This window comes from Pelodiscus sinensis, chromosome 29, assembly GCF_049634645.1.
Source record: "Pelodiscus sinensis isolate JC-2024 chromosome 29, ASM4963464v1, whole genome shotgun sequence".
NCBI lineage: Eukaryota > Metazoa > Chordata > Testudines > Trionychidae > Pelodiscus > Pelodiscus sinensis.
In genome coordinates this window covers 12,892,758-12,906,473 of record NC_134739.1, presented here as the reverse complement: position 1 = coordinate 12,906,473, position 13,716 = coordinate 12,892,758, and the positions used below count along the sequence as shown (strand labels likewise).

The window sequence follows — 13,716 nt, the reverse complement described above, 5'->3', positions numbered from 1 at the left end:
ACCCAATCTCCCCCCTCGCTCAGAGGAGAGCCAGTGAGATTTCCTGCCACTCCGAGGCCCCTGCAGTGGGCCAAGTGTCCATGAGCATCAGGACCGCTGGGCACTGGGAACCTGTGGAACTCACTGCCGCAAGATAACATCTCGGTGCTTGGAAGCGATCGAGCGCTTCCAGGGAGAGCAGGAGACGTACACAGTGAAAGGACAGGACACCGAGTGCCTTGCAAGGGCTGTCCATCTTCCCGGCTCAAAGCAAGAGCCAGCCTCCAGCGTGGGGTGGAGGGGGTAGGAAAAGGTTTGCTAGGCCAAAGGGGCCTGCCTGCAGGACTCTGGCCCCTTGCTTAGCGGGATGTGGTGCTAGGCCACAGGGACCTTCATGCCAGGTCCTTGCCGGGTTTTCTCAGGCCTGGCTCTGCTGGCAGGCCCAGCGGTGATGGGCAGCGGTGGGGCGACCCCAGGGGAACAGGCCTTGTTTGCATCCAGTCCCTGCATCTGGGAATCGCTGGGATGGTCTCCCACCCACCTGCAGCGCCTGCAGCCTCCGACCCCCGGGCATTTCCATGGACCGACAGTGTCCCCGGAAAACAGCCCCTGGCAGGACGGGGGGGGGGGGGGAGGGCGTGGCGGGAAGGAGCCCCACGGCCATTGTGCCCTGCAGCAGGTGAGACCGCCAGGAAATCCAGCTTGCCAGCTCCCCATCCCTGGAGCAGGACCTGCGGCCTCCTGCCCCCATCCTTACCTGGGGGTCTCGGCGTCAGAGCCCCGGAGCAGCGCGCTCTGCACCAGCCCCGTCAGGCTGGCGATTTGCTTCTCCATGGCCTCCATCCGTTCCCTTTGGGGGGCAAGGAGGGGAAGGAGCTGCGTTAGCTCCGGCAGATGGGACGCTCCGGGGCTTGGTATCTGCATGGGGGGGCCCAAGGGGCTACGGACCCAGAGATCCCAGCCTGGCCGGGGAGCCACCGCCCCCTCCCGCCCGGCGCGGCACCCGGCCGGGGTCTCCCTCGCCTGCCGCAGCTCAGCAGAGCCCCCTGAGGTCAGCTCCCTTCCCGCGACGTTTTCGCGCCAGCCAGGGATCCGGGCCTCAGCCCCGGGAATCCCACCCCCACCCCGGCAGGAGAGACCAGGCCACATTCAGCCAGAGAGCCCGGCCCGGCTCCTTCCCAGACGGAGCTCACTGAGTCCTGGAGCTCGCCTGCTTTGAGCCTCGCCCTCCCCCGGGTGGGAGGGGACGACCCCCGTCCAGGCCCTGGGGCAGGAGCGTGGCAGGACCGCAGCCTGGGGCGGGACATCGCGCCGAATTCTGCTGTTCTCGGCTGTGCTTCACCCCCTCTGCATTCCCTCCCCCTCCAGCTCCCTCGTGGCCCCCCCCCCGGGAACAATCGATCTATCATCGTTGCTCGGGAGACTGGAGACAGGCGGAGAGAGATGACAGGAAAGACAACGGGCAATTTCCATACCAGCTTCACACCGCACTGCCCGCTCCCTGCCGCACACGGTAGGGCTACGCACGGGGAGCTCTGGCTTGTTATGCCCAGGCTGGAGAGGACAGGCTCTCTCCCCATGCCTCCCGGCGCTTGATGAGCTGGGAGAGGGACGCCCTGCCAGGGAAACTGAGGCACGGAGCGATGCGGGGCTGCGATTCCCAGGCGGGTACGCCGACTCACACCAGCACGCTGCAAAGAGCAGGGCGGACGTCCCAGCCTGCTCGAACCTCCCACGCTCAGAGTCCAGGGGCCTTTTGCACCCTCAGCATCCAGACTGCGGCTTTCCACCGGCTAGCTCGGCCCTGTCTGCCCTCGGCTCCCTCGAGGGCTCCTGACTGTACAGCGCTGGGGGCGCGCTGAGCTCTCTTGCAATGGGAGCTGAGTGGGAGCAGAGGGCTCCCCAAAAACCCAGGTCTCCTGCAGCCCAGCGCCTTATCCATAGGACCCCAAACTCAAACTGCCCCCGGGTATGTCTACACTACCCCGCTAGTTCGAACTAGCGGGGTAATGTATGCATACCGCACTTGCTAATGAAGCCCGGGATTTGAATTTCCCGGGCTTCATTAGCATAAGCGGGGAGCCGCCATTTTTAAATCCCCGCTGCTTCGAACCCCGTGTAGCGCGGCTACACGGGGCTCGAACTAGGTAGTTCGGACTAGGGTCCTATTCCGAACTACCGTTACTCCTCGTGAAACGAGGAGTACCGGTAGTTCGGAATAGGCACCCTAGTCCGAACTACCTAGTTCGAGCCCCGTGTAGCCGCGCTACACGGGGTTCGAAGCAGCGGGGATTTAAAAATGGCGGCTCCCCGCTTATGCTAATGAAGCCCGGGAAATTCAAATCCCGGGCTTCATTAGCAAGTGCGGTATGCATACATTACCCTCCTAGTTCGAACTAGGAGGGTAGTGTAGACATACCCCCTATCCCGTAACCTGCCTGATGCATTATCCACGGCTGAACAACAGGGAAGCATTGAAACCCCCCAGAAGTCCTGAGGTCTGGTCCCCAGGTCTAACCACTGAACTACGCTGCCTCCCGTATTGCTGGATCACAGTCTAGTGCAGAGCCAGGCACCGCCCTTCAGGACCCCTTGGCTCTCATTCCTGTCTGCCAATGCTGCTGCTCCGTGACTCAGTTTCCCCACGTGGAAGAAGGGGATCATGACCGGACCCACAAGGCAAACCCAGGAATCAGTCTCTTCCTCCGTCGCTGCTGGGCAGCAGCCGCCCCACGCCCTGCTCCTTACCTTGTTTCTGTATCCTTGGCGGGCGCAGGAGGGCCGAACCCTGAGAGGGGCCGGTCCCCGGGGCCCGGGAAGAGTTCCGGGGGCCCCGAGGAGCTGGAGTTGCGGGGCTTGCTGACGGGGCTCTCCATGAAGACGGAGGAGCAGGAGTCTTTGCGGAAGGACTGACGGACGGGCGAGGACCGGCTGGGCGGGCCTGAGTAGGGGCTGTGGGGGCCCTGGCCCGGCGGCATGTCCACCAGCCGGCTGTCGGCCATCTTCTGTGGGGAGGAGGGGGGCATGCGGAAGCCGAGGCCCGGCCCATAGGCCTCGCCGTACAGCTGGGCGCTGGGCTTGTACAGACTGTCCTCCAGCTCCGTCTGCAGGGCGGCGGCCGAGTAGGTGCTGAGGGAGCGGACGGAGCCCCGCTTGTAGAGCCCCCCGGCGTAGGCGAAGGGGTCGCCCAGGCCGGCCAGGGACTGCGTGGAGGTGATGCTGAGCCGGCCCTCGTGCACCATGCCGTAGGGGTCGGCGTACAGGCCCTCGTTTTTCACCAGCATCATGTTCTTGCCGGCCAGGTCTTCGTCCGGCTTGACGTCCCGGCGCTCCAGGATGGCGCTGGGGCTGGGCGAGACGCCCGGGGCGGGCGGCAGGTTGGAGAGGCGCTCCCCGTGGTGCACGGGGCTGCCGGCGTAGGAGGGCGGGCGCCCGCCGCTGTAGGACATGCGGGAGCGGGACGGGGAGGAAGACTGGAGCACGGGCGGCGGGGAGCCGGAGGTGAGGTGCGACGCCGGGGACATGTTGTTCAGCCGGCGGGTGGGAGAGGACTCCCGGGAGGTGTAAACCATCTCCCGCTGCAGGGCAGAGAGACGCATCAGCCAGGCCGGCAGGGCGAGGGACAGGCCCCGCCCTAGAACCCCCCCCAGACCCGCAAAGGGGCCGCGTGTGGGTTGTGCTGCCTCTGTGTGTGCTGAAGCACCTCCCCCTCCCTGCTAGACCCCCATTCGCTCTGGCGACCCCCTAATGTGCCCACGGTTCCTATGGCATAGGCTGAGCTGCGGCAAGGGATGGCCAGTTGCATGTGGGGCGGCCTAAAGCGGAAGGGCCTGGGAGAGGGGTGGGCCGGATATGGCCCACGGGCCGGATACGGCCCGGCAAGCTGTTTGAGCTGGCCCACGGCCCACCCTGCCACGCCCCTTCCTGTAGGCCAATCAGGACTTGCGGGTGGAAGAGTGCGCAAAGTCGCCTCCTTCTGCCCGGGGCGTGCGGCGCCTAGGGGGAACCGCCCCTTCCGCGTCAGGCCCCACCCCTTATGGGGGCGGAGCCAGCCCCCAACCACTGCCAAAATTGGTGAAGTGGCCCCCCCTACAAAAATGAATGCCCACCCCTGGCTTGGGGGGTCCGGGACACCGAGCAGGCGGGCAGGGATGCTCGGGGCCAGGAGCAAGCACTAGGGAAAGGGACGAATCCTCCACCGGGCAGCACCTTGGGCCTGACCCTCTGCAGCCAGTTACCGATACCATCAGCGCAGAGAGCGTGAAAGGTGACCAAACCACCTTACACCAGTGTAAATAGCCACACACACACACACACACACACACACACCCACCCCTGTAGTGGTGCTGTAGAGGAGGCTTTCACAACCTTGGCCAATCAGAGCGGGGAGCAGTCAGCCAATCAGAGCCAGGCTGGGCCCTATAAAAGGCTGCAAGGGCTGAAAGGCACTCACTCTTGCTTTAGTTGTGGAGCAGGTGGGACCTGGCTGCCTGGGAAGCTCCAGAGGGTCCCTGAGACGGAGCAGAGCTGGGGAGCTCTGGCCTGACCCGACTTCCAGGCTGCAGGCCTGGTACAGGGGCCTGAGGGGCACTAGGGCTGCAGGGAGGCAGCCAGGGCAGCAGGTTCACCCCCCAGCCAACGCGAAGCGGCTAAGTCAGGCTGCAGTGTGCCCCGAGGCAGGGGCTCGCTGCCGACTGGCCGTGGGTCAGGCTCTAGAGCTATGTCTACACTCGCGGCTTCTTGCGCGAGTAATATGCAAATGAGGCTAAGCGTGGAATATCGCCGAGCCTCATTTGCATACCTAATGAGCCACCATTTTTTTCAGAAGAGGCTCTTGTGCAAGAAGGAGTGTCTACACTGCCCCGTCTTGCACAAGAGGGTTTTTCTTGTGCAAGAAGGGGCAGTGTAGACGCTCCTCCTTGCGCAAGAGCCTCTTCTGGAAAAAAATGGTGGCTCATTACGTATGCAAATGAGGCTCGGCGATATTCCACGCTTAGCCTCATTTGCATATTACTCACGCAAGAAGCCGAGAGCATAGACATAGCCTAGGGGGTTGGGGTTCCCTGGGAGGGGAGGACCAGAGTGTGGGGGCCCTGCTGTGGCGAGGAAGGGGCACCGTGGGTCAGATGGGACACAGGGCCCGAAGTAGCACAGAAGACAGGTAACTCAGGGTGAGACACTGGTCAACAGGGGGCGCTCCAGGGTTGGAAAAGCTAATTCCTGAGGAGAGCTGCAGGGGGCGCCGTGCCTGTGAGTAGACCGCGTTTTACACACACACACACACACACACACACGCTGCTGCTTCTTGCATAAATAAGCTGGGGTTGATTCAGGGAGGGGAGCCCGACAGGCCGTGAGCTGCGGATTTGTAAACGCTTCCACCCGTGCGCACGCACACACACACACACACACACACACACACACACACTGTCGGCAAAGCCAACTAATCTCCCCCCCCCCCACTTAGATCCCAGTGCAAACCTAGCACCCCGCCCTGCGTGGGACTGCAACCCCGGCTCCTACAATCCCTGCCTTTGAAAAGCCCCCCCCTTTGGCCTTCACGCTGCTGCACCCCAGAACCAAAGCTCAGCAGTATCCCACGCGCCCTGGGAAATTGCAGCTCCTGCGCGCTCTCCCGGAACACAATTGGCTCTGATTAATCCCCTAATCATGGTGTTTATGACTCCACCACCAGGGCTGGGACCAGCCAATCTCCTGGCGCAGCCCTTCATGGTGCGGCAGCTGGGGCAGACAAATGGGAGCCCGTCACGCCTTATGCAAACACGCAGTCACCAGCCCTGTCGCCTCTTGTCCCACTAAGCTGCCGGCTCTCCCATAAGCTCTCCCACCCCGCCTGCCCTCCAGCTTCTGACAGCCCCGGCGTACGTTGGTGCACACGCACACACGTGTGCAGGGTCTGTGTCCTTGTGCATCTCCGGGTGTGTTTGCTGGCACTATGTTCCCCCTCCTCCAACATGGAGACGGGATAACCTCTGGCCCCGTGGAAGGGGGGAAATTCTTCCGCCTCCCTCCATGGGACAAGATGGGACAGCCCCCCTCCCAACCCCTGCCCCTTCCTTACCCGCAGGTCCCCATTGGTGATGTGTGAACCTGGGAAGGAGGCGTAGAGGGGCTCTTTGCGGTAGATTTTGATGATACTTCTGTCCTGGATGTCCCTGGAAGAGAAGGCGACGCAGTGAGCAGCTGAGCAGCGTGGTTCCTAGCCCCCGGGACAGCCACGGGTAGCCCCTTGCTCTGGGTCTGTCTGCAGGGAGGCCAGGGAGGGCAGATCAGCCGGGGCTTGTGCACGAGAGAGAGAAGAGTTCAGCTCCCTCTGACAATTGGCCAGGGACTCAGCGGAGCGAGGGGTTGATCCTGCCGGGTGGACACGTTCGCTCCCTGCCTGGACAGAGCCAACGTGGGCCGGAATTCCGAACCCAGCTGGGGTGGAATCTCCATCTCCTCTCCCCCCCTCCCGGCCCCGCCCAGGGCCCTCACCGGACGTCCTCCAGCTCGTAGAAGACGTTGCGCGACTCGTCCTTGATGAGGATGGCCGTGTTGGAGGACTTCAGCATCCCCATGGTGAGCTTCTGGGGGAACATGTGGACGATGAGGGCGTGCAGCGTGTCCATGCTGCTGATCTCGTGTGTGATGTGGACGCGCCGCGTCTCGTCCCCGAACTGCAGGAAAAGGACCCCTGGGGACGAGGGAGAGGGGAAGGCGTAAAAGCGCCACTCTGAGCAGGCGCTGGCTGACAGCGTGACAACCCAGGATGGGCTAGGAGTCAGCAGACCTGGGGGATTTTCCTGGCTCTGTGCCTCAGTTTCCCCACCTGCTTGCGCGGCTATAGACCTAATATTACTGTTACTACCCTACTGTCACACCCAGGCCAACGCCGGGAAAACACGGCATGAGGCAGGAGAGTGATACAGGTTTTGCACCGGTATCTCCCCTAAAGGAACAGGGTGAGTGACCCAGACTTAGCGGCAAAGTTGTATCTGGATCCGTATTTCACCCTGCACAAAGCAGGAAGATCTTTGGCTCCAGGGCTGCGGTGATTTCTAACCCTGGCCTGTCCCTGGGGATCATTTTTAAGGCCATCTCCGCTGCCCCCCTCTGCCCCTCCGCTGCTCCCCAATCGGGATGCTAGGGCATCACCGATTAACCGCTGAGCCGATGTTTACGGTCTTGGTTCCACTCAGCCCGTTCCCGGGGAGGCAAGAGCTGTGGCAGGGCAGCACAACTGCCTCCCCAGGAGTGGAGCCAACAGCCGGCCCTGCTCCCCGGGAGCGGGGCAGGTAGGGGCTGGCAGCCCCGCTCCTGGAGAGGCTAGTGTGCAGCGCATGGGACCGTAACCGCTGAGCTTCTTAGCAGCCACACGGTTCCCATACGACGCCATTTTTAACATCCCTATTCCCCCCGGTTAGTCAAATGGGAGATTCCAGCTGCAGGCTCCCCGCCGGGACGGACCAGTCATCTCCTCCACTCCCTGCCTGGGCCCGATCCTCCCCGAGCGGCTCCGGGAACACGCTGCCCGCAGCCGCAGATCCAAGAGCATTAGCTGGATGCCTGGGAGCGCCTGGCCTGCGTGTGCCTGGCTAGAGCCCGGTGCTGCTGGAGAGCGGGCAGTGGAGCTGCGGGGCCAGGGACCGGTGAGTGACCAGAGTTTGCAGATCAGAAAGTCAAATCCTGGCCCAACCCGGGTTTAGGAAGCGGCTTCTCCTCCTATGGACGCAGTAGCTCCCAAAGGCCTCCAGCACAATAGCTGGCCCTGGCTACTCACAATGGGCCCCGGTCTGATCCAATCCAGGGTGGTAATTCCTGGATCCCCTCCCATTGATCTCTGCCCCTCTGACACGTACTTATGCCAGGGGGTCGCCAGAGGCCCCACCGCTAAAGGAGTGGCTCCCTCAGCTGCTAGGCAGTAGTAGGTTGGTGCATGCAGGGGAGCCAGCCACTACAGGCACACACATGCTCCAGGGATGGGTGGAGCGGAGGGTGAAAAGGCCCCCGCGGGAGCCGGCCTGCGGTACCTGGCGACCGGAGCTTGGTTTGGCTGGTGGAGCGGGACAAAGGCAGGCTCTGCCGGAACCGGTTCATCCTGTTGAATCCGAGGGGCAGCTCGGCTTCAGACATGGTCTCCAGGGACTCGGCGGAGGCGAAGGAGAGCTTGGCTTGATCGGCCAGGCCGGACTGGGAGCCCTGGGAGTGCCGCGAGCTTCTTGTCTGGAACAGAAGAGCCGAGCCGTGAGGGGCGCGATGGGGTGCCGGGGGCAAGGTGTTCCCATCTAACCATGCGGGGCTCTCCCAGGCCTGGGCAGCAACACCAAGCCATGGGCTAGACCTGACCCCAGTAGACAGTTTCAGGTGGTGGATGCTTTGCCCTGCCCCCCAAGGGTCATACCGCACCCTACCTTAGTCCAATGCCCACTCTGATCCCGCATTTTAAGCACATCCCACCATCTGCTGGTTCCTGACTCCTGGACTGCATCTAGACTGGCGCTTTTGCGGAAAAACTTGCCAGCTGTCTACACTGGCCGCTTGAATTTCCGCAAGAACGCTGACTTCCTACTGTCTGAAATCAGGGCTTCTTGCGGAAATACTATGCTGCTCCCGTTCGGGCAAACGTCCTTTTGCGCAAAAGGGCCAGTGTAGACAGCTCAGATCTCTTTTCCGCAAAAAAACCCTGATTGTGAAAATGGCGATCGGGGCTTTTTTGCGGAAAAGCGTCCGTGCCAATCTAGACGCTCTGTTCCGCAAATGCTTTTAACGGAAAAGTTTTCCGTTAAAAATATTTGCGGAAAATCATGCCAGTCTAGACGTAGCCCTGGGTTTGCAATCTCCCTGCTCTGTATTCCCAAGACACCTTCGTGGATCCTGCATTTTGCACATTTCTTTCCAGGGGACACTGTGCGCCCAGGGGCCATGACAGTCCCCAAATGTGGGACGTACGGCGCAGGCCGGCCCTTTGCACGCCAAGCTCCACTGACATGCATCTGACAAAGTGGGTCTTTGCCCATGAAAGCTTATGCTCCAATACATCTGTTAGTCTATAAGGTGCCACAGGACTCCTTGTCGCTTTTGCAAGCTCCGCTGAGTTCTTCGACCTTCCCCCGACAATCACAGCAGGAAAAGCCACCGGGCTGCAGACCAGCGCTTTGGCCTAATGTGCGCAAGTAAAGGAGGCCAGCCAGTCATAACGGCAAGGACCTTGCCCCCAGGGAGCCGAAATCCTCAGGTTATTCCAGAAGCAAAGCAGCAGCAAAGGTTACGGCTGCACGAAGGGGGGGGGGGGCATGAGATTGGCTTTGCAGCATAAGATTGGAATACGCCAGGCAGGAGTCCAGTGTCACACGGCCAAATGTATAACCTCAGCCTGTGGGTAGGGCCTTTCTACACAAAAATCTGTAAATCCGGCACGCCGTGTGTGCGTATTTCATAGGAACAGAGTGTACCAGGCACAACCGCTGTATAACTCAAGGGCTGCGTCTAGACTGGCAAGTTTTTCCGCAAAAGCAGCTGCTTTTGTGGAAAAACTTGCCAGCTGTCTACACTGGCCGCTTGATTTTGCGCAAAAGCACTGACGTTCTACTGTCCGAAATCAGGGCTTGCGCAAATGCTTTGACGTTCCCGTTCGGGCAAAAGCCCTTTTCCGGAAATGTTTTTGTGCAAAAGGGCCAGTGTAGACAGCGAAAAACTGTTTTGCACAAAAAAGCCCCGATGGCAAAAATGGCGATTGGGGCTTTCTTGCACAAAACTGCGTCTAGATTGGCACGGACGCTTTTCTGCAAAAAGTGCTTTTGCGGAAAAGCGTCCGTGCCAATCTAGACGCTCTTTTCCACAAATGCTTTTAACGGAAAAACTTTTCCGTTAAAAGCATTTGCGGAAAATCATGCCAGTGTAGACGTAGCCAAGGTGTTTTACACTCGACGCTGTGCCCAGGGAAAGAAATACACCCACCCCGGGAATACACTGAGCCCATCGGCACAAAGGTGTACATCGGAAAGGCTTGGCACATGTGTGGGACACCCACACCTGGGGTCAGCAGGTGCTGAGCAGTGTTCCCTGTAAGCTGTGCGCTTGGGCAGCCGCACAAGGGAGATTCAGCTGCCACCCAGCTGGTGAGAAGAGCTCCCACCATTGGCAACGTTTGTTTCTACAGGTGGTGCACATCTGCGCATGCAACAAAATTCATTCTGCCCATGGTTGGAAAAAATTGGAGGGCACACGGGTGTAGTGCACCCCTGGAAATCAGCCCCCCAGGGATGCTAGGAAAAGCTTTTCCACTAATGTCACACTGATTTTGGAGTGAGTTCCCATTACCAATGCATTTGCTTTCTATGGACAGTATAGTACTTGAATTACTCTACCACCAGCTGAGACCAGGGCCCTGTTGTGCCTGGCGCTGTACGTGCACATGGTGAGATAACCCCCCCTTAGAGAGTACATAAGCAAGAGTCTCAAACTGGCCGTCCAAATTGAGTGAGCAAGTAACACTCTGATGGGCTGGGACCCTCCTCGTCCCTGCTGACAGACACACGACACCCAGCCGAGCGCTGCCCCTGCTCACGCCCAGAGAAACGCCAGGATCCGGCCAGGCCGCTGTGACTCAACATGGAAGCCGGCTGGTTACTGATCTCCAGAGAGGCGGCGCTTGGTTTTAAACAGCGGCCTCATCACACAGCTCTTGGAAAGGGGACCGAGACGGAGCAACCTCTCTGTTTAAGACCAAAAAAGCCCCAGTATGGAATGATAGCACTCATTTAAATTAGACCTTAACTGGAGGCTTTAATTAATCCGGGGGGGGGGGGGAGTTTTATGGGTTGTTCTCGCTGTAAGTAACTGCCAGGAACCTGTCTGGAATCGACATGAAAACAAAGCAAGTTAGCAAAATGGAGCTTTAAACGGCAAACGGTGAGAAAACCGTTTCTCGCTTGGAAGGGCCTGATCCCGCCAGCAGGGAGCCGGATTGGAGATCCAAAGCCTGGGGAGCTAACGGGAGTCATTCCAGGAGGGGCCTGGCCCCAAGAGAGGCACATCGGGGAGAGGGATGGGCGCTGATTGCCATGCTGGGACGGGGTCGCATCTGTGCCACCCTGCAGTGTTTGGTGTGAGGCCGACTTGTGGTACCCTGGGGGCAGCCATCTCTAGGCCACAGTCCAGTGCCACCCAACCGATTAGCGGAGCGCCCACAGCGAGGGTTGTGTTTTTCCTGGCGGTGCACATCTGCACATGCCTCGGTGCGCATACATTTTATTCCACACGTGGATGGAAAAGATTAGAGGGAACACTGCCTCTCGCACCAAGACCAATGCCACTCAGGTCACTGCACTAGGCCTGACTGCCTCTGAGAGCCACGTACACCGCGCGGGCAGGCCCCAACCCAGAACTATAGCTGATGCTGAGTTAAGGCTGCCTGGAGGCATCTTGTGTCTGTTCAGAGCATCTAGTTCACTGAGCAAACGTCCACATCCCCTTAACTCTGCCCCCGGAGCTGGCGATAGCTATTGGGCATTCTTTGCCCGTGCTCCGGTTTTGTTCACTGGACTCAGTATAGCTGCATGGACAGCCGGTTCCCCGCCGCACGTCCTCTCTCTGCCCCTTCGCCCGCCCTCTCCCAGCTGTTATTTTCCACTCCTAGCCCAGAATCTCCTCACCCAACCCCAAGGCCGGGCCGAAGTGCCCATCCAACAAGGCTGAGGAAGGCGAAGAAGGAAGGGGCGACAGGTTGGCCGACCTGCATCACGCGTCCAAGCGCAACCTCCCCCCCCCCCCACACCCGCCCGCCCGCCCACTCGTTTTGTCTGGAGAAAATAAAAATAGCTTGAACCATGGGAGAAAATCTGTATCTGGCTCCATCGGCATGACGACAGCGCACAGGCCTCTCCGGCAGAGGGACCGCGGTTGCCATGCTATCATCTTGGTTGCTAAGGGTGGCTGGCGAGCTCCGCCAGCTCCCAGATCCGGCCCAGAGAGGGGGGCGGGGCGGCAGCAGTCGCTTCGCGGGGATGGGGCGGCGGTGTGTGTCCCCCAAATGGGGCGTGGAACCACCAGCTGTTCTGGGAGGGGGTTGATTTCCCACAGTGGCTCTGGGTTCAATGGACCCTCGTGCAAAGACCAACATGGGAGCTTGAAAAGTCCTTGGTTTCCCGGCCGGCCGGGGCTGCTTGGATCACTCCGCACCGGACGCAGGACGCACCGAGCCCGATCGCGGAGCCGATGACATCACGCCGGGGCTGTGACATCAGAGCTAGCGGCCGAAACGCGACTCTGCCACCCCCTCTCGGGATGGGTCACTGCGCCGGCTGCACTGACTCCGCTTGTGCCGTAGCCGGGTGACGGAAGCCAGGCCCCGCGCAGGATGATCACCATCCCTGGGGAGGGGGGCGGGGAGGAGAATGAGGAGCAAAGATAAAGGGACTTGCCCTGGGTTCCACAAGCAGCCTGTAGCAGAGCCAGCAGGGGGATGGGCCACTGGTGGTGTGTCTCCATTTTACAGGGTGCATCCCGCCTCCTCCTTGCCCAACCCCCCGCCGCAGCAGCCTCCGCCCCAGCACTGCCGCCCTAATCCCAGCCCGGTGGGGAAAGGGGGGAGTGGGTCTGGCTGTGCAGGGCAGGAGCTGGCTTGCTGAGGGAGGGAGGGGTGGGCCTGCTACCCCGCCCCGTAGGAAAGGTACCACGCAGACACCCAAAGATCCCCAGAGACGGCAAGTCGACACCTCCCCCGGTCCTCACCTCTGGCCCATCCTTCCTGTCTGGCAGCAGCGTTCGTTTTCCACCCTCAACGAGGCCTGCTTAGCTCAGCCTGGAGAAATGGTCTGAGGTAAACAAGACGAAGTTCAGCAAGGACAAATCCCCAATGCTCCACTGAGGAAGGACCAATCCGTGTCTCACACACAGAACGGGAAGCGAGCGTCTAGGCAGGAGCCCTGCAGAAAGGGATCTAGGGGACCACAAGCTAAACAGGAGTCCACAGTGTGACACTGTGGCAAAAAAAGCCAACCTCATTCTGGGCAGCACGACAGGAGTGTGGTGAGCCAGACACGAGACGTCCTTCTTCCCTCGGCTCTGCGCTGGTTAGGCCTCAGCTGGAGGATTGTGTCCAGTTCTGGGCACCACATTTCAGGGAAGATGTGGAGACATTGGACAAGGTCCAGAGAAGAGCAACAAGAATGATGAAAGGTCTAGAGAACATGAGCTAGGAGGGAAGACTGAAAGAATTGGGCTTGTTTCGTCTGGAAAAGAGAAGGCCGAGAGGGGACATGAGAGCAGTTTTCAAGTATCTTAAAGGGTGTTACAAGGAGGGAGAAAAATTGTTCTCCTTGGCCTCTGAGGACAGGACAAACAGCAATGGGCTTAACAGCAGCCAGGGATGTTGAGGTTGGACATTAGGAAAAACTTCCTACCTGTCAGGGGGTTGGTTAAACACTGGAATAAATTGCCTAGGGATGTTGTGGAATCTGTATCACTGGAGATAGTGAAGAGCAGGTGAGACAGACACCTGTCAGGGATGATGTAGACAGTGCTGGGTCCTGCCATGAGGACAGGGGTCTGGACTTGATGACCTCTCGAGGTTCTAGGGTTCAGTCCGGGCAGGGGATGGGGTGTGATCCATTCGCTCCCTGCCCCCCCGGGAATTCGACGGTCCTAGTCAGTCCGTACCCACAACGCTCCGCCCGCTGGCTGGGCTGCTGTACCCCGCTGGGAGCGCTTCCTTCCAAGAGGGGGACCCATGGC

At 60.2% G+C, this 13,716-nt stretch overlaps 1 protein-coding gene across 8 annotated transcripts in view; it reads right to left on the bottom strand.

Moving 5' to 3' along the window:
* Window positions 1-13,716, bottom strand: part of SRCIN1 (SRC kinase signaling inhibitor 1) — a 174,437-nt gene that overhangs the window by 33,987 nt on the left and 126,734 nt on the right. For all 8 annotated transcript variants that reach the window (XM_075911739.1, XM_075911738.1, XM_075911742.1 and 5 more), the window contains 5 exons: window positions 8,013-8,205; window positions 6,478-6,676; window positions 6,062-6,155; window positions 2,728-3,557; window positions 737-829 (listed from right to left, as the gene is read on the bottom strand). In XM_075911739.1, coding sequence (XP_075767854.1) covers window positions 737-829; window positions 2,728-3,557; window positions 6,062-6,155; window positions 6,478-6,676; window positions 8,013-8,205 — 1,409 coding nt within the window. The remainder of the gene's footprint in view (window positions 1-736; window positions 830-2,727; window positions 3,558-6,061; window positions 6,156-6,477; window positions 6,677-8,012; window positions 8,206-13,716) is intronic.